This window comes from Hippopotamus amphibius, chromosome 7 (assembly GCF_030028045.1).
Source record: "Hippopotamus amphibius kiboko isolate mHipAmp2 chromosome 7, mHipAmp2.hap2, whole genome shotgun sequence".
Classification (NCBI taxonomy): domain Eukaryota; kingdom Metazoa; phylum Chordata; class Mammalia; order Artiodactyla; family Hippopotamidae; genus Hippopotamus; species Hippopotamus amphibius.
In genome coordinates this window covers 100,555,337-100,579,476 of record NC_080192.1, presented here as the reverse complement: position 1 = coordinate 100,579,476, position 24,140 = coordinate 100,555,337, and the positions used below count along the sequence as shown (strand labels likewise).

The window sequence follows — 24,140 nt, the reverse complement described above, 5'->3', positions numbered from 1 at the left end:
AAAAAATCTATAAGAGCCTTTGCCCATTTTAAAATTTGTGTTTTTTTGTTTTGTTTTGTTTGCTGTTGAATTGTATGATCCTTGTATATTTTGATATTGGATGTGTGGTTTGCATCTATTTTCTCTCATTCCATAGGTTGCCTTCTCATTTTGTTGATGGTTTCCTTTACTGTGCAGAAAGTTTTAGTTTTTTAGTTAGTCCCACATATGTATTTTTGCTTTTATTGCCTTTGTTTTTGGTGTTAAATCCAAAACAGTCATAACCATGACAAATATAAAGGATCCGACCCCCTATGTTTTCTTCTAGATCTTTTATGGTTTTAAGGCTTACATCCAAGTCTTTAAATCCATTCTGAGTTGATTTTTGTGTACAGTATAACATAGGAGTCCAGTTTAATTCTTTTGCGTGTGGCTATCTAGTGTTCCTGGCACCATTTATTGAAGAGCCTCTCCTTTCCCCATTTTATATTCTTGACTCCTTTGTCAAAAATTAATTGCCCATGAATGCATGGGTTTATTTCTGGGCTCTCTATTCTGTACCATTGATTTACATGTCTCTTTTTATGCCAGTACCATTACTGTTTTGATTATTATAGCTGTGTAATACAGTTTGAAATCAGGGAGCATGATGCCTCCAGCTTTCTTCTTTTTGCTCAGTATACTTTGGCTATTCAGGGTCTTTTGTGGTTCCATACACATTTTAGGATTTTTAAAAAATTTATGTGAAAAATGCCACTGGAATTTTGGTAGGGATTATACATTGAACCTGTAGATGGCTTTGAGTAGTCTAAACATTTTATCACTATTGATTCTTCTGATCCATGAGCACATAATGTTTTTCCATTTATTGTGTCTTATTCACTTCTTTCATCAATGTTTTAAGGTCCTTGGTGTACAGATCTTTCACATTCTTGGTTAAATTTATTCCTAAGTAATGGATTCTTTTTGATGCTGTTGTAAGTGGGACTGTTTTCTAAATTTTTCTTTCTGTTACCTCATTGTTAATGTATGGAAACACAGTTGATTCTTGTGTGTTGATTTTGTATCCTGGAGTCTTAAGGATTTTCTCTATAGACTGTCATCTACAAACAGAGATAATTTTACTCTCTTTTTTCCCAATTTGGATGCCTTTTATTTCTTTTTATTGCCTAATTTCTCTGGCTAGGACTTCAGTACTATGTTGAATAAAGGTGGTGAGAGTGGGCATCCTTGTCTTGTTCCTGATCTTAATGGAAAAACTTTCAGCTTTTCACTTTTGGGTGTGATGTTAGATTTGGGCTTCTCATAATTAGCCTTTTTTATGTTGAGGTATGTTCCTTCTATACTCAGTTTTTGAGAGTTTTTTGATCAAGAAAGGATTTTGAATTTTGTCAGATGCTTTTTCTGAATCTATTGAGATGATCATATGATTTTTATCCTTCATTTTATTAATGTAGTTTATCACATTAATTGATTTGCATATGTTGAACCATCTTTGGATCCCCAAAATAAGTCCCACTTGATCATGGTGTATGATCCTTTAATGTACTGTTGAATTCAATTTGCTAATTGTTGAGTATTTTGCATGAATGTTCTTCAGGGATATTGGTCTGTAATTTTCTTTTCTAATAGTGTCTTTGTCTGACTTGATCTTTTCAGTTGTCTTTCTAGTCTCTATTTCATTTATTTTCATTCTGATCTCTATTTCCTTTTTCTACTAATTTTGAGCCTCCTTTGTTCTTTTGCTAGTTCCTTGATAAGTAAAGTTAGAATATATATTGGGTTTTTCTTTTTACTTCGTGTTGAAGTTTATTGTTATAAACTTCCTTCTTAAAACTATTTTTGCTGTAACACATAAGTAGTGATATGTTGTGTTTCCATTTTCATTTGTCTCAAGTTATTTCTTGATTTTTTAAAATTTCTTCTTCAAGCCACAGGTTTTTCAGGAGTTTATTGCTCAATCTCCACATATTTGTGAGTTTTCAAGTCTTTCTCTTGTAATTGATATCTAGTTTCATACCATTGTGGTCAGAAAAGATACTTGATATGATTTCAGTTTCATAAATTTAAGACTTGCTTTGTCACCTAGCATGATCTATCCTAAAAAGCGTTCCATGTGTGCTCGAGAAGAATGTATTCTGATGCTGTTGATGGACTGTTCTGTGTATATCTATTAGGTACCTCTTATATAACATGCAGTTTACATCCATTATTTCTTTATTGTTTTTTTGTCTGGATGACCTTTGTTGAAAGTAGGGTATTGAAGCCCTGTACTATTATTGTATTGCTGACTGTTCCCCACTTCAGTCTGTTAATATTTGCTTTATATATTTAGGTGCACCCATCTTGGATATATAGATATTTACAATTGTCACATCCTCATGATGAACGGATCCCTTTATCATTATATAATCATCTTCATTGTCTCTTTTATTTTATTTATTTTTTAAAATTAATTTTTATTGGAGTATAGTTGCTTTACAATGTTATGTTAGTTTCTAGTGTACACCAAAATGAATTGGCTATACATGTACATATATCCCCGCTTTTTTGAATTTCCTTCACATTTAGGTCACAACAGAGCACTGAGTAGAGTTCCTTGTGCTATACAGTAGGTTCTTATTAGTTATCTATTATACACGTAGTGTCAATAGTGTATATACATCAATCCCAATCTCCCAATTACTCCCACCTACCCTTTCCCTCTTAGTATCCATACATTTGTTCTCCATACATCTGTGTCTGTTTCTGCTTTGTAAATAAGATCATCTGTACCATTTTTCTAGATTCCAAATATATGTTAATATATGATATTTTTCTCTTTCTGACTTACTTCATTCTGTATGACCGTCTCTAGGTCCATCCACATCTCTGCAAATGACCCAATTTTGTTCCTTTTTAAGGCTGAGTAATATTCCATTGTATATATGTGCCACATCTTCTTTATCCCTTCCTCTGTTGATGGACATTTAGGTTGATTCCATGTCCTGGCTATTGTAAATAGTGCTGCAATGAACATTGGGGTGCATGTGTCTTTTTGAATTATGGTTTTCTCTGGGTATATGCCCAGTAGTGGGGTTGGTGGCTCATATGTCTTGTTATAGTTTTTGGTTTAAAGTATATTTTGTCTGATATAACTGTAGCTTCTCTGGCTTTCTTTTGGTTTCCATTTACATAGAACATCTTTTTCCACCCCTTCACTTTCAATCTTGTGGGTCTTTGAAGCAGAAACAAATCACTCGTAGACCTCATATAGTTGTGTCTTATTTTTTTTATCCATTCAACCACCCTGTCTTTGATTGGTGAATTTTAGTCTATTTACATTTAAAGTAACTGTTGATAGGTGTGAACATACTGTTGCCATTTTGGTAATTGTTTTTGGTTGATATGTAGTTCCTTTTTTCCTTTCTTTTTCTCTTTCTCTCCTCCTTTGTGATGTAATGATTTTTTTTCATAATGATGTGCATTGATTCCTTTATCTTTTGTGTATCTAAAGTTTTTGTTTTTGGAGTTACCATATAGCTTACATGAAGCATCTTACGCTTATAACAGGATGTTTTAAGCTGATAACTTAACTTTGAGTGCATACATAAGGTCTGCATTTTTACACTCCATCTCCACACATTTTATGTTTTTGTTTTCAAAATTTACATGTTTTTGTACCATGTATTCATTAACAAATTATAATAGTTATAGGTTTCTTGTCTTTTAACCTTTATATGGGAGTTGTAAGTGATTTACTCACTACTATTGCAATATTAACATATTCTGAATTTAACGGTATTTACCAGCTAGTTTTATACTTTTATATATTTTCATTTTAATAATTGGCATCCTTTTGTTTCAGCTTAAGAACTCCCTTGCTAAGCTAGTTTCTGAATCTCTTTCAGAAGGAATTGCTCTACTTGTGGCTATACATTTGGTGCATCCTTGGGTGGAGGGGAGCACAGGAGCCTCCTGTGTCACCATCTTGGGTACTCCTCAGTTTTCTTAAAATGAAAATATTAATGCTATAAATTTCTTTCTAGATGTTACTTTCATTCATTAAATTATTTATCAAAAATTTAAGGAATGCCTATGAGGCCTTATTCTAGGTGCTTGGGACATATCAAAATAAAACAAAATATTGTGTCTTTTTGAGGCTTACATTCTATCAGAGAAAAACAAGCAATAAATTTGCACTTTAACTACATCCTAGCTAGTTTCAATATGATATTTTCAATATTATATAGTCCTTTGTATTTTCTAACTTTCATTGTGATTTTTTTCTTTGGCCTAGGGACTAAGCATTATGTTTACAGAATGTAGCCTTAATAATCCTTATTCTATGATATTTGATGAACCTGCTTTCTCAGTAAAAATATGGGCAGTTAAAATGTTTTTTGTTAGGTTGAAAAGAATATATTCTTTTATTGTTTTTTGTGTGGCCTTTGGATAAAAACTGTTAATTGTATTGTTTCAATTTGTTTTTGTCAATTTGCCTATACATTATGAAACTGTATTAAAATTTTCCATGATCTTTTTCTTTTTTTTTTCAAAATTTATTTATTTATTTATTGGCTGCATTGTGTCTTCATTGCTGCACACGGGCTTTCTCTAGTTGCAGCGAGCGGGGGCTACTCTTCATTGTGGTGTGTGGGCTCCTCATTGCAGTGGAGCATGGGCTCTAGGTGCATGAGCTTCAGTAGTTGTGGCACACAGGCTCAGTAGTAGTGGCTCATGGGCTCTAGAGCACAGACTCAATAGTTGTGGCACACAGGCTTAGTTGCTCTGTGGCACGTGGGATCTTCCTGGAGCAGGGATCGAACCTGTGTCCCCTGCATTGGCAGGTGGATTCTTAACCACTGTGCCACCTAGGAAGTCCGTTACATGATCTTTTTCACTCTGTCAATTTTTTTCCTGGAATTCTTGTTTTGCACATATATTATGAAGGCACATTATCAGGTGCTTTCAAGTTCATAATTTTTGTTTTTCTGTTGAATTGTTCCTTTTATGATTAGGCTGGACTAAATTTATGTCTAATAATTCTTTCCTGAAACTTATGTACTTTTGAAAATATATATTCCAGCTTTCTTTCAGCTAATTTTGATTAATCAGTTTATTTTTTATCTTTTTATTTTGTTTCTCTGCACCACTAGGTTTTAGTTATCTTATAAATAGTATACATTTATTTATTTTTTAGCAACCTTACAGTTTCTTTCCTTATCTGGTGAGCTTAGTCTTTTTAAATTTATTACGATTACTGGCATATTTTTTTCAGATCTAAGATGTTATGATTATAATACACATCATTACTTTGTATACATATGTTAAATCTCCATTAGTTGCTTAAAAGTTCATAATTATCTTCCTCTTGAATTGTTTGTTCTTTTTGTATTTATGTTTGTTCTTAGATCTGCTTTATATGTAATACCTAATACCTAACACTGCCCATTAAACTATGACACAGTACCTTTAAAATAGTCTTACATATGGAACACTCAGTTGTTGCAGTTTGTATAAGTCTTCGGTTGCAGTGTCAGAAACTCAAATGAATTTAAGCAAAAGGGGGATTTATTAACTCTTGCAAATGAGAAGTTCAGGGCTTTTCTGGCTTTAAGTATGAATAGCTCTAGGGCTAATGCAGTGTCACTAGGGCTTTTTCCCTCTCCCTGTCTTAATCCTACTTTTCTCAGTTCTGTTTTTTATTTTCAGGCTTTATTTTTCATTTACCTAAGGAAAGTGATTACTGTTATTTCTAGGATTTTGATGTCCTTAAAGCTTATGATCTGTCTTGTGTTACTTAGCATTTTAATGTCAAATGCTAGGGAGGACTTTTTATACCTAGTTGGGACAGTTTGCTCTTTCTGAACTGGTTATGGTGGCCAGTGGGCTTGTACATTCCAAAGTGCCAGGCTGGGTCATGTGCCCAACTCTGGAATGTAAGGGAGTATACACTGTGATAGGCAGTGCAACTAGTTCTACATAGATAGTGAGAGGTTTGGTTCCACAAAAGAAAAGTCAGATGAGGTTCCCAATGAATAGAAAAGAGTTGCTAGAAAGGCAAATATCATATAAATGTACAATGCATTCCTTATCAGGTCATCAGGCCTCTCATCAGAAATTTAAATGAGGATGTGAGACCACTATACTTTCAGCAGTATCCCAGTCTATGATTGATCATTCTTCTCAACTTCCAATAGATCAGTGAGCTGTAACCTACCAAACTAGATCCCTTTCCCTCCATGGTCAAGTCCTATCAGTTTCATTTTGTGAAATCTCTGGAATGTGCTCACATTTCTTAATCTGCGCATTGATACTCTAGTCCAATCTATAGTCCTCCTTTTTCTAATCTATCAAAATTAAATCCTTACTGTCTTTATCTGTTTTGGTTCCCCTCCAGGGTCTGTTCTCCACGTTGTAGTGTAGTGATCTGTTCAGGATGCAAATCTAATTTTGTGTTTCCTGTCCTACAACTATACCTCAAGCTTTTAAAACCTTTCATAGACAGAAATTCTTAGCTAGATTTGCATCTGGCCTTTCACTGCCTCTCCAGCTATTTTTGCACAAGCATTCTCTTTTATATAGATTAAATTATACATTCTCATCATACCATCTATCTTTCCCTTTAACACTTATGGTAATTACAGTTTTACACTTCTGTATGAGTATTTGATGAATGTCTGATTTCTCCACTAGACTATGAAAGCAGGTACCTTGTTGGTTTTCCATCATTATTTAATGTCACTACATAGAATGTGGTTTGGCTTACAATAGAAAATAAATATTTGTTTAATTAATTGATTGATTACTGTAAAGAGACCTCCATGGTCACTAGGACAATTTATTTGTTCAACATCCATCTCCAAGAGCTTTCTGGTCAATTGATTTTGGATTTAGGTCCTCCAATATAATCTGACTTAGAAGTTTCTGGAGAATATTGTGTAGCTATCAAATGACAAGTGTGGGGATGTTTCAAGTATATGTCAACTACATGATTATGTTCATGTGAAATCATGTGAAAGGAAGATTCAGATTATAAAGATACACTGATTGAAATCAGCAAGGAGTAGGACATTGGACAGGTTGGATATCTTTTTTTCCCACTTGCAACTTAATAAGTTATTTATCTAATTGAAACCCTCATTTTCCTTTTGTGCTTTTCTGTTTCTTACATTCTGTTGGATTTAAAGGTTGATTTGCTGTTTGGCCACTTGCTTTCAGAAAAGAAGCAGGGAGTTTCTACCAACTTCTACCTCAGGAAGCAAAGACCATTGCCTAGCGTCAATATTGTACTGAGTGGACCAGGGTTAAGGCAGGACTGTTTCTCCCCAGCTTGGGTACCATACTGGTAAAAATAGTTTGCCATGGGGTGGGAGGAAGGGCTTTTCTCATTCTTTCTTCTATGCTAGGACTGGACCTCTTCTTCTTTATACTTTCTTTAGTTTTTTCCTTCCTAGGTACAGATAATCCACGCCTCCTGCGGTTCCTTGGGACTCCTGCATGAGCGGAAATGAAATGACTTTATATGAATAAAGATGAAAAGAAAAGTTTAATTGATATAAATAAGTTTAGTTTCTTTGTTACTGTAAAGAGGTCTGGGTTCACAGTTTATATCTAATATAACCAAAATTGAAGTATCAGTAATTTCTTTAACTAATAGCATTGCCAACATCAAAGTTTTTGCAGATTGCTTAAGAAAATTGTATATGAGATGGCTTAACTGTGAAATAGAATTTATATACTTCAGTAAATTGTAACATTCTTTACATCTATTAAGTGAATTATTAGAGAAAAAACAAGTTAGAATTAGGAGAAAAGGAAAAATGTTAGAAGTAGTAATAAGAGGACATAGCATTTTGGTAAATATACTTAAAATATACCTGAAGAATTTGGTCTTATCTAAATGCCAGTTTTCAGTTTACTAATTTGACCTTGTTTCCTTTCGATCTCCTTCTTTTAATTTATTTATTGACTGCATTGGGTCTTTGTTGCTGCACACGGACTTTCTCTAGTTGCAGAGAGTAGGGGCCACTCTTCATTATGATATACGAGCTCCTCATTGTAGTGGCTTCTCTTGTGGAGCACAGGCTTTAGGTGAGTAGGCTTCAGTAGTTGCAGCACACAGGCTCAGTAGTTGTGGCTCACGGGCTCTAGAGTGCAGGCTCAGTAGTTGTGGTGCACAGGCTTAGTTGCTCCATGGCATGTGGGATCTTCCTGGAACAGGGATCGAACCTGTGTCCTCTGCATTGGCAGGTGGATTCTTAACCACTGTGCCACCTAGGAAGTCCTCACTTTCCTTTTTGTAAACATTTTTTTTTAATTAAAAGAATTTTTTTATTGGGGTATACTAGCTTTACAATGTTGTGTTAGTTTCTGCTGTACAGAAAAGTGAAGCACCTATATGTATACATATATCCCCTCATTTTTGGATTTCTTTCTCATTTAGGTTACCACAGAGCACTGAGTAGAGTTCCCTGTGCTATACAGCAGTTATAGCATGTTAGTTATCATTAGTTATCTGTTTTATACATAGCAGTGTATATACATCAATCCCAATCTCCCAATTCATCTCACCCCCCATTTCCCTCCTTGGTGTCCATACCTGTGTTCTCTATGTCTGTCTCTCTATTTCTGCTTTGCAAATAGGTTCATCTGTACCATTTCTCTAGATTCCACATATATGCGTTAATATATGATATTTGTTTTTCTCTGACTTACTTCACTCTGTATGACAGCCTCTAGGTCCATCCACGTCTCTACAAATGACCCAATTTCATTCCTTTTTATGGCTAATATTCCATTGTATATATGTACCACATCTTTATCCATTTGTCTGTTTTTGGACATTTAGGTTGTTTCCATGTCCTGGCTATTGTAAATAGTGCTTCAGTGAATATTGGGGTGCATGTGTCTTTTTGAGTTATGGTTTTCTCTGGGTATATGCCCAGTAGTGGGATTGCTGGGTCATAAGGTAGTTCTAGTTTTAGTTTAAGGAACCTCCATACTATTCTCCATAGTGGCTATATCGATCTACATTCCCACCAGCAGTGCAAAAGGGTTCCCTTTCCTCCATACCCTTTCCAGCATTTATTGTTTGTAGATTTTTTGATGATGGCCATTCTGACTGGTGTGAGGTGATACCTCGTTGTAGTTTTGATTTGCATTTCTCTAATAATTAGTGATATTGAGTAGCTTTTCATGTGTTTGTTGGCCATCTGTATGTTTTCTTCAGAGAAATGTCTATTTAGGTCTTCTGCCCATTTTTTGATTGGGTTGTTTGATTTTTTTTATATTGAGCTGCAGGAGCTGTTTGTATATTTTGGAGATGAATCCCTTAACAGTTGCTTCATTTTCAAATATTTTCTCCAATTCTAAGGGTGGTCTTTTTGTCTTGTTTATGGTTCTCTTTGTTGTGCAAAAGCTTTTCAGTTTAATTAGGTCCCATTTGTTTATTTTTGGTTTTATTTTCATTATTCTAGGAGGTGGGTCAAAAAAGATCATGCTGTGATTTATGTCAAAGAGTGTTCTTCCTATGTTTTCCTCTGAGAGTTTTTATAGTGTCTGGTCTTACATTTAGGTCTTTAATCCATTTTGAGTTTATTTGGGTGTATGGTGTTAGGGGTGTTCTAATTTAATTTGTTTACATGTAGCTGTCCATTTTTCTCAGCACTGCTTATTGAAGAGACTATCTCTTCTCCACTGTATATTCTTGCCTCCTTTGTCATGGGTTAGGTGACCATAGGTGCATGGGTTTATCTCTGGGCTTTCTAGCCTGTTCCATTGATCTATATTTCTGTTTTTGTGCCAGTATCATACTGTCTTGATTACTCTAGCTTTGCAGTATAGTCTGAAGTCAGGGAGCCTGATTCCTCCAACTCCATTTTTCTTTCTCAAGATTGCTTTGGCTATTCGGGATCTTTTGTGTTTCCATACAAATTGTAAATTTTTTTTTGTTCTAATTATGTGAAGGATGCCATTGGTAATTTGATAGGGATTGCACTGAATCTGTAGATTGCTTTGGGTAATATAGTCATTTTCACAATATTCATTCTTCCAATCCAAAAATATGGTATGTTTGTCCGTCTGTTTATATCATCTTTGATTTTTTTCATCAGTGTCTAATAGTTTTCTGAGTACAAGTCTTTTGTCTCCTTAGGTAGGTTTCTGCCTAGGTATTTTATTCTTTTTGTTGTGATGGGAAATGGGATTTCTTCCCTTATTTCTCTTTCCAATTTTTCGTTGTTACTGTATAGGAATGCAAGAGAGTTCTGTGTGCTAATTTTGTATCCTGCAACCTTACCAAATTCATTGGTTAGTTCTAGTAGTTTCTTGGTGACATCTTTAGGATTTTTTTATGTATAGTATCATGTTATCTGTAAACAGTGACACTTTTACTTCTCTTTTCCAATTTGTATTCCTTTTATTTCTTTTTCTTCTCTGGTTGCCATGGCTAGGACTTCCAAAACTGTGTTGAATAAGATGGCAAGAGTGGACATCCTTGTTTTGTTCCTGATCCTAGTGGAAATGCTTTCAATTTTTCACCATTGAGAATAATGGTTGCTGTGGGTTTATCATATATGGCTGTTATTATGTAGAGGTAGGTTCCCTCTATGCCCATTTTCTGGAGAGTTTTTATCATAAATGGGTGTTGAATTTTGTCAAAAGCTTTTTCTGCATCTATTGAGATGATCATATGGTTTTTATTGTTCAATTTGTTAATATGGTGTATCACATTGATTTGTTTATATTGAAGAATTCTTGGATCTCTGGGATAAATCCCACTTGATCATAGTGTATGATCTTTTTAATGTGTTAGATTCTGTTTACTAGTATTTTGTTGAGGATTTTTGCATGTATCTTCATCAGTGATATTGGTCTGTGATTTTCTTTTTTTGTGATATCTTTGTCTGGTTTTGGTACCAGTGTGATAGTGGCCTTGCAGAATGACTTTGAGAGTGTTCCTTCCTCTGCAATTTTTTGGAAAAGTTTGAGAAGGATGGGTGTTAGCTCATCTCTAAATGTTTATTAGAATTTGCCTGTGAAGCCATCTGGTCCTGGACATTTGTTTTTTGGAAGATTTTTAATTGAAGTTTCAATTTCATTCCTTGTGATTGGTCTGTTTTATATTTTATATTTCTTCCTGGTTCAGTCTTAGAAGGTTGTACTTTTCTAAGAATTTGTCCATTTCTTCCAGGTTGTCAATTTTGTAGGCATATAGTTGCTTGTCATAATCTCTTATGATCCTTTGTATTTCTACAGTGTCAGCTATAATTTCTCCTTTTTCATTTCTAATTTTATTGATTTGAGTCCTCTCCCTTTTTTTCTTCGTGAATCTGGCTAAAGGTTTATCAGTTTTGTTTATCTTCTCAAAGAACCAGTTTCATTGATTTTTGCTATTGTTTTCTTCATTTCTATTTTATTTATTTCTGCTCTGATCTTTACAGTTTCTTTCCTTCTACTAACTTTGAGTTTTGTTTGTTCTTCTTTCTCTAGCTGCTTTAGGTGTAAGGTTAGGTTTTTTATTTGAGATTTTTCTTGTTTCTTGAGGTAGGATTGTATTGCTATAAAACTTCCCCCTTAGAACTGCTTTTGTTGCATGCCATAGGTTTTGAGTTGTTGTGTTTTCATTCTCATTTGTTTCTATGTGTTTTTTTTATTTCTTCTTTGATTTCTTCAGTGATGTTTTAGTTATTTAGTAGTGTATTGTTTAGCCTCCATGTGTTTGTGTTTTTTTACAGTTTTTTTTCTTGTAATTGATTTCTAATCTCATAGCATTGTGGTCAGAAAAGATGCTTGGTATGATTTCAGTTTTCTTAAATTTATTGAGACTTGATTTGTGACCTATGTGATCTATCCTGGAGAATGTTCCATGTGCACTTGAGAAGAAACTATATTCTGCTGCTTTCAGGTGGAATATCCTGTAAATATCAATTAAGTCCATCTGGTCTGTTGTGTCATTTAAAGTTTGTGTTTCCTTATTTTCTGTCTGGATGGTCTGTCTATGTGTGTAAATGGCATGTTAAAGTCCCTCCACTATTATTGTGTTACTGTCGATTTCCCCTTTTATGGCTGTTATCATTTGCCTTATGTATTGATGTGCTCCTTTCTTGGGTACATAAATATTTACAATTGTTACGTCTTCTTGGATTGATCCCTTGATCATTATGTAGTGTTTCTCTCCTTGTCTCTTGTAACAGTATTTTAAAGTCTATTTTGTCTGATATAAATACAGCTTGCTTTTGATTTCCAAAATTTGCATGGCATATCTTTTTTCCATTCCCTCACTTTCAGTCTGTATCTGTCTCTAGGTCTGACGTGGGACTCTTGTAGATAGCATATATATGGGTCTTGTTTTTCTATCCATTCAGCCAGTTTGTGTTTTTTGGTTGGAGCATTTAATCCACTTACATTTAAGGTATGTATGTTCTTATTACCATTTTCTTGTTTTCAATATGTTTTTGTAGGTCTTTTTTTCTCTTGTGTTTCCCGCCTAGGGAAGTTCTTTTAGCATTTGCTGTAAAACTGGTTTGGTGTTGCTGAATTCCCTTAGCTTTTGCTTGTCTGTAAAGCTTTTGATTTCTCTGTCGAATCTGAATGAGATCCTTGCTGGATAGGGTAATCTTGGTTATAGGTTTTTCCCTTTGAACACTTATCCTTCCACTCCCTTCTGGCCTGCAGAGTTTCTGTTGAAAAATTAGCTGATAACCTTATGGGGATTCCCTTGTATATTATTTGTTGCTTTTCCCTTACTGCTTTTAATGTTTTTTCTTTGAATTTAGTTTTTGTTAGTTTGATTAATATGTGTCTTGGTGTGTTTCTCCTTGGGTTTATCCTGTATGGGAGTCTGCGCTTCTTGGACTTGGGTTGCTATTTGCTTTCCCATGTTAGGGAAGTTTTCTTTCTTTTTTTTTTTTTAATTAATTAATTTATTTTTGGTTACATTGGGTCTTCATTGCTGTGCGTGGGCTTTCTGTAGTTGTGAGCAGGGGCTAGTCTTTGTTGCTATGCGTGGGCCTCTCATTGTGGTGGCTTCTCTTGTTGCGGAGCATGGGCTCTAGGCATGCGGGCTTCAGTAGTTGTGGCTCATGGGGTCTAGAGCACAGGCTCGGTAGTTGTGGCACACAGGCTTAGTTACTCCATGGTATGTGGGGTCTTCCCAGACTAGGGCTTGAACTCATGTCCCCTGCATTGGCAGGCAGGTTTTTAACCTGCCTGGGAAATTTATTTATACTCTCTTCAAATGTTTTCTCAGACCCTTTCACTTTCTTTTCTTGTGGGATCCCTATAATTTGAATGTTGGTGCGTTTAATGTTGTCCCAGAAGTCTCTTAGACTGTCCTCATTTCTTTTCATTCTTTTTTCTGCTCCTCGACAGTTATTTCCACCATTCTGTCTTCCAGCTCACTTATCTGTTCTTCTGCCTCAGTTATTTTACTGTTATTTCCTTCTAGTGTGTTTTTTATTTCAGTTATCGTGTTGTTCATCACTGTTTGTTCTTTAGTTCTTTTATGTCCTTGTCAAATGTTTTTTGTATTTTCTCTATCCCTGCCTCCATTCTGTTTCCGAGACTTTGGATCATCTTTACTTTCAGGTAGGTTGCATATTTCCTCTTCATTTATTTGGTCTTATAGGTTTTTACCTTGCTCCTTTGTCTGTAACATATTTTTTTGTCCTCTTATTTTTTTTGATGTGTAGGACTGTGTTCCTGTCTTGCTGGTTGTTTGGCCTGAGGCATCCAGCACTGGAGTTTGCAGGCAGTTGGGTGGTGCCGGGTCTTGGTGAGATGATGACCTCTGGGAGAGCTCACACTGATTAATATTTCCAGTGATCTGAAGTTCTCTGTTAGTCTACAGCTTGGACTCAGCGCTCCTACCATAGGAGCTTAGGCCCAACCCTCTGTCCTGGTTGCATGGTGATTCTTCCCATCCCCTTAGGTGTCTGGGGTTCCCTACTTGCACCTTTGAGAGTGCTCTGTGAAAATTGCTCTGATGCATTCTTGTACTGGTGAGGAGATGCAAACTCCATGTCCTCCTACTCTGCCATCTTGACTCTGCCCCACTGGGTCATCCTGGAGAAGATGGACTAAAGCCAGGAGAAAGCCAGAGGATGGGAGATCTGTCAGAAGGCTTGTTCGGTGAAATCAGGCAAAGCATGGTGACATTCTGTACCTGAGCTCTACCTGTGGTGGAGCAGTTGGCACCTCAGGCAGCCGAGTATGTGCTTCCACCTCTTATTGATTATCCTTCCTGTAAGCACCTGGATGCTTCTGCAATATCAACTCCTCAGGGACAAGCCAGATAGCTTCCATCAACTCTTTCAAAGCTAGGGGAGGAATGGGTTGTGCAGGCTCTGGGCTCAGCTTGGCTACTCTATCCCAAAAGCAATAGCGTGTGTTTTTAGGAACACAAAGGGGTGCTTTTCCCTTTCATAGTTATGACACTGGCACCTCTTTAAGGGACTTCATAAGTCTTTTACAATAGCAAAGGAAAGAACACACTGTTTTCTTTCATTTCAAATATGTTAATAGGTACATACTGCTCTCAAAGGTACCTGCATGCCAAATTCAGAAATTCTATTTGTGTATTCCACTGACTATTAACTAGCCTGTTGCAGATCTTTTATTTCTTTGATGGTTGTTGGGCTGCACCCCACTGGCCTACAGGGCCTCTGCTTGCCCACCTTCAAGACCGAGGAAAGAGCTTGGAGTCAGCAACAGAGATGTCAGTGGGGTAATGGATAGGGGAGCTCCCATGTCTGAAGTGGGGCCCTGGAGCAGCCACCCTATGGTTTGTGGTGGATGTTGGACAGGACATGCCAGCTGACTTCGCTGGGAGGTTGGGACAGGGAATCCTTTCACTTTCCTTTAAACGTCATCCTGATAAACACTTAACACAGTGCCTTGCATATTCTAGTCTCTTGATAAAGAAATATTGGTTCATTCAATTAGTAAAGGAATAAATGAAGAGTAAAGAGATGAATGACAAAATTGTAGACCTTCAACAGTACAAATAAATATACATGTCAACTTCTCTTATCAAGATTTGAAAACAAAGTAATACTTTTAATCATTTAGATAATGTAGATGAAATGATTGATTTTATTTAAGAATTTAAAGAGTGGAATTTTCATAAGTTGGATTACTGTATCTAAAATGCAAATGGTAAGTAATAAAATGAAGTAAGATAACTTGAAATTGAGATGAGCTTATGTTATGAGATACGTACTTTTTAGGAATAATTGATTGTTAGACTCAGGAGATGATTTTTTGAAGACTGTATTCTCTTTCTAACTTGATTTATTTTAGGATTTTTCAAGTAGAAGTTGTTTTGAACTTTCTACTTAAAATGAATCAATATTCGTTTCTGAATTATTATAGATTTTAATTTAGCAAAATTGAATTAATGGATTATACTATATATCATTTTTTGGGCTTAATGCTATATATTTGGAAAATAGTTTCCCCTACATTTGGATCTTTGTTACTAATATAATCTGTTGGTTTCCATGTTTGAATATTTGGATATGGTTTATGGTAAAGAGTGTGGGCTGTGGTGTTAGATTTGAGTTTCAATCCCCAGTCTGCTGCTACTTAGCAAATTATTCAGCTTGTTAAACTGTAGAAAGATCTTGTATAAAAGGAAGGTGATACCTGCCACGAGAGGTTCTTAGCACAGTGTCTTGGATATAGTGGGCATTCAGTAATTGGGAACAACTATTGTTTTCCTCACTGTCTTTTGTTCTGCAGCTTTCCCCACGAATAAACCAGATAAAGATGCAAGACATGTAATAAAAGTGGTAAGTATTGCTCTTAAATTTGTTTCATCTCTATTTGACTTTTTTATTTTCTGCTTTATTCATTTCCTTTTTTCAAAAGTGTTTCTCACCTTAGTTTTCATAATTTTGCTTATGAATACACCAAGTATTATGATATATTTTCATGTTATTAAGATGTAAAGACTGAAGAATTTTGTTCTTGTGCATTGACATTTATCATCCTTGTATCTTATCTAACTCTCTGTCTTCTCCCTCTCTTTTCCTCTCTGCTTTAGATGGTAAAGTCCATAGAGGCAGGAATGAGGTTTTATTTTTGTTTGTATCATCTGTGCCTAATTATGAATGAAATGTAGTAGACACTCAGTAAAGGTATCATTTATGAGTGAACTACCAGGGTAGTTTGCAGTGTATCCACGCTGTTACAGATTTTAGTACACATAGAGTGTCTGTGTACATGTACAATTCTCAGTGTTTTTAGTAAGTTCTTTCCATAAGAAGACTACTTTCACGTGTAAGACTGTCTAGAGATAGCATTACAAAATGGTAAAAATGAGATCCTTCGTTTATTTAGTACTTTTATGAGATTTTTGTGATTCAAGTACCATTATATAGTTCATATGTTTACTCTTATTTTCACAGTTGAAATACCAATTCCATCTTTCAGACTTTTTTTTCTCTTAAAATTAATTGTTCTTTTCTTTTATAGGAATATCAGGAAAATGGCCCATTATTTTCCGAACTTAAGTTTTATCAAAGAGCAGCAAAAAAAGACTGTAGTAAGTAAAATTAGCAAAGTAGGCTACTTCCATATATATGTTTGCTAAAGTGGGTGTTAATATTTTTGTCTTTTTCTGGCCTTATGGAAAATTCTTTTCATTTAGAAATTTGTATTGTAAAATGATACAGTTAATTGTTATATAAAAACAAGTCAGATGGTATACAAATCCTGATATTATGTACATAATTGATTATGTGTTTCAAGTCAAAGTTATTTCTGTTACTTTACATAAAATATTGGATTGCTGATCTAAGCTACCAAGAGTTCTCTAGGTGTAAAAGATAGTAGAGTGAAATTGTTTCTTTCACAAAAAACCATTTGGATAGGAAGGATATAAAGAAAAGACATTAAAATGGGTAGTAGATTATAAACAAAAGGAATGACCATAGAATAGATTAGGGCATGGTGTATGGAAATGATTAAACATTAAGATGATTTAGAAAATAACTTAAAAATGTTAAAAATTTGTATGTTGGGTAATTAATTGGAGCTGGATATCATATATAAGAACTACCAGTTAGAGGATTGGAATATGAAATAAATATGAGCAGAGCTAAGAAGAAAAAAAGCATTTTATAAATACTATATGTTATAGATGGACTTGTAAAGCTTAAAGGAAATTGATATGAGTAATGGCTATATAATCAAGGTCCTTTACATTATGTTTAGGAGAAAGAATGAGTCTAACCCCAATAATTAACTGTTTTCTTTAGTAAAACCTTCTGAACATTAAGACTGTAGTCTTTACTAACTGTTTAAACTATGTCAGAGTGACAAATAGAATCCATTAACTTCATTGTTTATCAGTAGAGCTGTCCTAAACATTAAGCATATATGGTAGAGAAGTGAAAAATTAAATAAGCTGACATTATTTAAGTGGATTTGATTTTTTAAAAACTAAATTTAATCAAAACAGTTTCTGTATAACCATTTCACAGAAAGATGATTTTTCTGCCTAATTTCTATTTTTTTGTTTGTTTTTTGACTACAGTGACTTTAGATTTTTAGTAATGGAAGAAAAAGCTGTCTTTTTACTGATCCTTTGGTAGTTAACATTTTATATTTATAAATGTAACAGACATATAAAGGAATGAATTTTTTAATGAATAGAAACATTTGTGTAAATGATATCAATGCATTTTATGACTGACTTTTTTATTGCATATTTTATTTTTTATTTTTTTAATTAAATTAATTTGGAGTATAGTTGATTTACAGTGTTGTTAGTTTCTGCCATACAGCAAAGTGAATCAGTTACACATATATATGTGTGTGTGTGTATATATATATATAAAATATACATATAGCTACTCTTTTTTAGATTCTTTTCCCACATAGATTATTACAGAATATTGAGTAGAGTGATTATGACTATTTTTGTTTTGGTTATAACTGATTTAAAAATGTTAGAAATCTGTATATGTTTTTATGTTAATTATAGTGATAAATAGCATTTGCAACTATTAGATATATTTGATTTTTTAAAAAAAAGGTTTTAGGAAGGTCTAATTTTTATTTGTTAGCTGAATAAGTTTAAGCATCTATGCAAAAGTAAGAAATACCTTTCTAAAAAAGTGTATCTTTTTTCCTGTTAACTTGTCTTTGCAGTCAAAAAATGGATAGAACTCAAACAGCTTGATTATTTAGGAATTCCTCTATTTTATGGATCTGGTATTACTGAATTCAAGGGGAAAAGGTAAAATGGAATTATTATAATCAGATATTATCCTGTAACTATTTCTTATGTGATCTATTAGTTATTCGTTGCTATATAACTAATTGCCTAAAATGTGGTGGCTTATAATGACAGACTAATATTATTTTAGTTTCTGTGGGTCAGTCATCTATGTGCAGATGGCTTCCATAGATGGTTCTGGCTCAGGACTTCTCATGAGGATGTAGTCAAATGTCTTTCGGGCTGCATTCATCTCAAGGCTCGACTGGGGAAAGAGCTGCTTTCAAGATCACTCGTGGCTATTGGCAGGCCTAAGAGGGTCTGCTTCTGAATTCACTCATGTGATTGTTGGCAGGCCTCTCCATTGGGTGCCTGAGTGTCATAAAGTCATGGCAGCTGGCTTCCAGTAATTGAAAAAGAGAGAGAAGGAGAAAGAGCACACACAAGAGTGTATATCCAAGAAGGAAGTCACAGTCCTTTTATTATCTAATTTTAGATGTGATATCCCATCAGTTCTACTGTATTCTCTTTGCTGGAAGCAAATCATTGTCTACCCCATATTCAAGCGAGGAGATCTAATTAATTAAGCTCCATCTCTTGAGGAGAGGCAAAACCAAGAATTTGTAGAAATATTTTTAACTCACCAAACATGGCTAGTCATCACAAATAAATGATTAGCAGTAATTAAAAAAAAATTCTGTTATTTGTTAAGTACCCATTTTATTCTTTAAATAGCTTCTTAAGAGAGGTGATAATGTTTCTTTTCTTAGGTGAGAAAATAGGGTCAGAGGTCAGTGCTTTGCTCAAATGGTCTTTAAATGTTATAAATTTAAAAAAATGAACAATCTTGAAACAAAGTAAAGGGCTGCCTATAGGGGACTGAGTGGCTGAGTAAATCATGGTAATCATGTAATACTATGCAGCTCTTTAAAGAAATCAGTGAGAGCGCTACCAGTTGATTTGGAAGGATTTCAATGAGATATTATTGAAAAAATATGATGCAAAAAAGTTCATATAATAGGATCGCATTTTTATCAAATACAGAAATTCCTATATGTGTTTGTGTGTGTATATATAGATAGATATAGAATAGGGGCTGATGTGGGTATATAAGTGAAGGGAAGAAAAGAAGGGGAGGAGCTCCCAAACAGAAAAGGAGGAAGTACATTTAAAAAAACACTTTTATAAATACATAGAGAAAGGAAATATGATTCTATAAGGCCAAGAAACAAATGTAAATAAAATTTTCTGTATTGAAAAATAATTTGCTCAAGGCTATATGGCAAGAAGGTGGTGGAGTCCAAATGAATTAAGTTCAAGACTAATTTAGAAAGACTCTAGTGTGAGTGGTTCAGCACTGTGTGCTCTTCTACTCAGAAACTAACTGCAAAGTAATTACTTAGTACTATGTTTCTGCAAAAGAACAGAAAGATTATTAATGTACATTCATTCTCTAATGGTTCAGATTGCATCATTCTTCATTGTTAGGTTGGGGGTATTTTTCCATTGTTTCAAATTCATAAATAGACAGTTTCAGCATTGCTATTTTAACATCTCCTTTTGACTTCTCCTTCTTATAGTTACAGATTTATGGTAATGGAAAGACTGGGAATAGATTTGCAGAAGATCTCAGACCAGAATGGTACTTTTAAAAAGTCAACTGTCCTGCAGCTAGGTATCCGAATGGTAAGAAAGAATGACTTATTTCCCATGCTCCATTTCCCGATTATTTACTTGTTACAACATACAAATTGTTGCCCTTTGTGGAATTATCAGAGAATGAAGGATTATTGCCCTAGAAATGTCAGTTATTGAGAGTAGATGCTATTTTGGTGAAATTGATAACAGTGGGCTCTGTAAGTGACAGAATGTGCTGTGTTTGGCACTACAAACTCAATTAGGCTTTGGTTCTACAGTCAGATTTTTTTTTTCCTCACAGCTTTGTTTTACATATCAGAACCAGCTTGCATTGCTATAGGAATAACCTCTCTTTTGTCAGTTATATTTATAACAATGCAAAGTATGGCAAAATATATTATTTTCCATACTACACATGTAATGATAAGGGGGTGCTATAAAGTTTTTATTATGAGTTTGGGATGGTGGCAGTAATTAGTGTGGCAATGAATAATATATACTTTGCCAAATAAGAAGCAATGAAATCTTAATAGCACCCATGCACACATTTTGTTTATACCACATATTTGTCTTATCTTGTTTGTGTTTGGTTTGCCTAAGCTCCATTTTATTTTTTCCATTTTAGATAGAACGCGACTACTCATGCCAGATTGGAATGTGGCAAATAGAAGTCATTAATTTTCCCATTCATCCCCTAGCCAGCCAACAAATGTTTATTGAGCACTAGGTGTAGGTAACATGCAAGTCTCAAGGGCTTCAGAGATGAAGCATAGGTGTTTTCTGTTACTCTACAGAGGGAGAATGCCTTTCTCTGTGACCGTGGATGTGGGGTTTTGTTCTGAGGGCCCCAAAACTTATCTATAATTATTGCTTGGGTGAGGGATTGCTGAGTGGTGTCATGATTATTTCACTTGAGGTCTCTGATTTGATAGTGTTTTTCCTCTTTGCATGGTGTGATTTGGGCACCAGGCTGTCAGGAGCATAGGCACAGGCATTGTTGAGTCTTGGCTTCCTCTCCCTCAGAGATGTATTTGAAACACTTAATATTTGAGGATCCTTTTATTCACCTTTTTCCCAGGATGAGTGACCTGCACATGTGATAATTTTGGAATAGATAAATGTATAATTGTGAAATACATCACTTTGTCCTTGTTAATATGAAAAAAATACGTTATTCTCAATTTAGAATGTTCAGGTTGATCATGAGTTCTAAATAGACATCAGTATAACCTTATATATTTCTTTCCACAGTTGAATGTACTGGAATATATACATGAAAATGAATACGTTCATGGTGATATAAAAGCAGCGAATCTCCTTTTGGGTTACAGAAATCCAGATCGGGTAAATACACTATTAAGCTTTTGCCTTCAGTAAGGATCCTCAAAGTACCCATACTGAGATATTCAAAAAACACACTCCTAATCAGGAAGAGTTTGCAAATGAGGACTTAACATGATGAGTGTTGTAATTTACCTTATCTTACTTATCTAATTTAATGCACTAAACTAATAAGTGAATAGGGTGAGGAAACTGAGACTGGAGGGGTAAATAATTTGTTAATGGACATATAGTGGCTGAGCAGGGATTTGAACTTCTGAGCAAATGTAAATAAAGAACATCAAAATCCAATGAGAGAAGGGATGGATTTATGCAGAGAAAAAAAAAAGCTATCACCTTAGTTCCTCTTCCACTGTATAAACAATTAAGTCTTAAACAGAGTGGCAACATTGCCAATACAACTTTTTGTGATAATGGAAATATCCTGTATGTTACTGTACAATACGGTAGTCATTTCCTTTAAGCACTGGAAATGTGGGTAGTAAAATACCAAATGCTGATGAGGATGTGGAGCAACAGGAACTCTTGTTCATTGCTGGTAGTATGGCCACTGTGGAAGACAGTTTGGCAGTTTCTTACAAAACTGAACATACTCTAACATATGATCTGGCAGTTAAATTCCTTGGTATTTACCCAAAGGAGTTGAAAACTCTTATCCACACAAATATCTGCACACAGATAGCAGCTTTATTCATAGTTGCCAAAGCTTGAAGGAATCAAGATGTGCTTTAATAGTTAAACTGTGGTTCATCCAGACAATGCAATAGTATTCTGTGTTAAAAAGAAATGAGCAGTTAAGATATGAAAAGACATGAAGGAAGCTACATGCATATTACTAACTGAAAATCTGTATAATTCCAAGTATATAACTTTTGGAAAAGGCAAAACTATGAAGGCTCTAAAAAGATCAGTGATTGCCAAGAGTTAGAGGGAAGGGAGGGATGAATAGGCCGAGTATAGATGACTTTTAGGGAAGTGAAACAATCGTGGATACATGTTATTATACATTTGTCAAAACTCATAGAATATTCAACACCAAAAGTGAACCCTAATGTAAACTATAGACTTTTGGTGATAATGATGTGTTATAGGTTCATCCATTGTAACAGATGTAATACTATGGTGTGGGAAGCTGTATTTGGGAGGTGGAGAGAGTGGTATATGAAAACTTACTGTACTTTCCACTCAGTTTTACCTAAATTGCTCTAAAATTAGTAAAATTGAATTTGAAACTGCTCTAAAAATATAGTCTTAAATAATGTGACTAGTGTGATGGAAGAACTGAATTTTAAATTTAACTTAATTCTAATTAATAATTTTTTTCATCGTGCTTTTTTCCTCAGCTTTATTGAGGTTTAATTGACAAAAATTGCATATGTTTAGGTTGTACAACCTGATTTTTTAAGGTATACAAAGTGATGATTTATTATACATATATATTGTCAAGTGATTAATCAAGTTAACACATTGATCAATTCACATAGTTACCTTTTGTTTTGTGGTGAGAACACTTAAGATCTACTCTTTTAGCAAATTTGAAGTATACAGCATCATTAACTATAGTCACCATGTTGGGCATAAGATCCCCATAACTTACTCATCTTCTAACTAAAAGTTTGTACCCGTTGACCAACATCACCCCATTTCTTCCACTCCCCAGCCCCTGGCATCACTGTTGTGTACTCTGGTTCTATAAGTTTCACTTTTGTATATGCCACATATAAGTGAGATCATACAGTATGTCTTGGCTTATTTCACTTAACATAATGTCCTCTGGGTTCATGCATGTTGTTGCAAGTGGCATATTTGTTTCTTTTTTTATGACTGAATAATACTCCATTGCATATATATGCCACATTTTCTTTATTTACCCATCACCAGACACTAAGGTAGTTTATGTATCTTGGCTATTTTTAATAATGCTGCAGTAACATGGGAATATAGATAACTCTTCAAGATAATTTCTTTTCCTTTGTATATATACCCAGAAGTGGATTCCTGGATCATATGGTAGTTCAATTTTTAATGTTTTTGTTTTTGCTTTTTTTTGGGGGGTGAAACTCCATACTGTTTTCCATAATGACTGTACCAATTTACATGCCCACCAGTGTATAATGGCTCCCTTTTCTCTACACCCTCACGAACACTTGTTATCTCAGCCATTCTCACAGGAGTGAGGTGATGTCTCATTGTGGTTTTTAATTTGTCATTTCCTTGATAATTACTAATGTTGAGGACTTTTTCATATACCTGTTGGCCATTTGTATGTCTTCTTTGGAAGAATGTCTCTTTAGGTTCTTTGCCCATGTTTTAATGGGGTTATTTTGTCTTATGAGTTGTATGAGTTCTTATGTATTTTGGATATTAACCCCTTATCAAATATGTAGTTTCCAAGTATTTTCTCCCATCCCATAGGTTGCCTTTTCATTTGCTGATGATTTCCTTGGCTGTGCAGAATCATTTTAGTTTGATATAGTCCTACTTGTTTATTTTTGGTTTTATTACCTATGCTTTCGGTTTCAGTTGCAAAAAATCATTGCCAAGGCTGTTGCTCATGGATTGGAAGAATTAACATTACTAAAATGTCTGTAGTAACCAGAGCAATCTACAGATTCAATGCGATCCCTCCCATAATTCCAGTGGCATTTTTCACAGAAATAAACAACCAATCCTAAAGTATGTATGGAACCACAAAAGACCCTGAATAGCCAAAGCAATCTTGAGAAAGAACAAAGCTAGAGGCATTACACTTCCTGATTCAAATTATATTACAATGCTATAGTAATCAAAACAATATGTTGTTGGCATAAAAACAGACACAGCCCAATGGAATAGCATAGAGAGCCAGTGATATTCAATGGGGCAAAGATAGTTTCATCAATAAATGGTGGTGGGAAAATGGGAAATACACAAGCAAAAGAATGAAATTGGACTCTTATACAGAAAAATAAACTCGAAATGGATTAAAGTCTTA

General features: G+C 34.6%; 1 protein-coding gene across 4 annotated transcripts in view; it reads left to right on the top strand.

Moving 5' to 3' along the window:
• Positions 1 to 24,140, top strand: part of VRK2 (VRK serine/threonine kinase 2) — a 94,132-nt gene that overhangs the window by 19,164 nt on the left and 50,828 nt on the right. For all 4 annotated transcript variants that reach the window (XM_057740639.1, XM_057740638.1, XM_057740636.1 and 1 more), the window contains exons 3-7: positions 15,706 to 15,755; positions 16,441 to 16,510; positions 18,121 to 18,208; positions 19,768 to 19,873; positions 21,077 to 21,169. In XM_057740639.1, the coding sequence (XP_057596622.1) occupies positions 15,706 to 15,755; positions 16,441 to 16,510; positions 18,121 to 18,208; positions 19,768 to 19,873; positions 21,077 to 21,169 (407 nt within the window). The remainder of the gene's footprint in view (positions 1 to 15,705; positions 15,756 to 16,440; positions 16,511 to 18,120; positions 18,209 to 19,767; positions 19,874 to 21,076; positions 21,170 to 24,140) is intronic.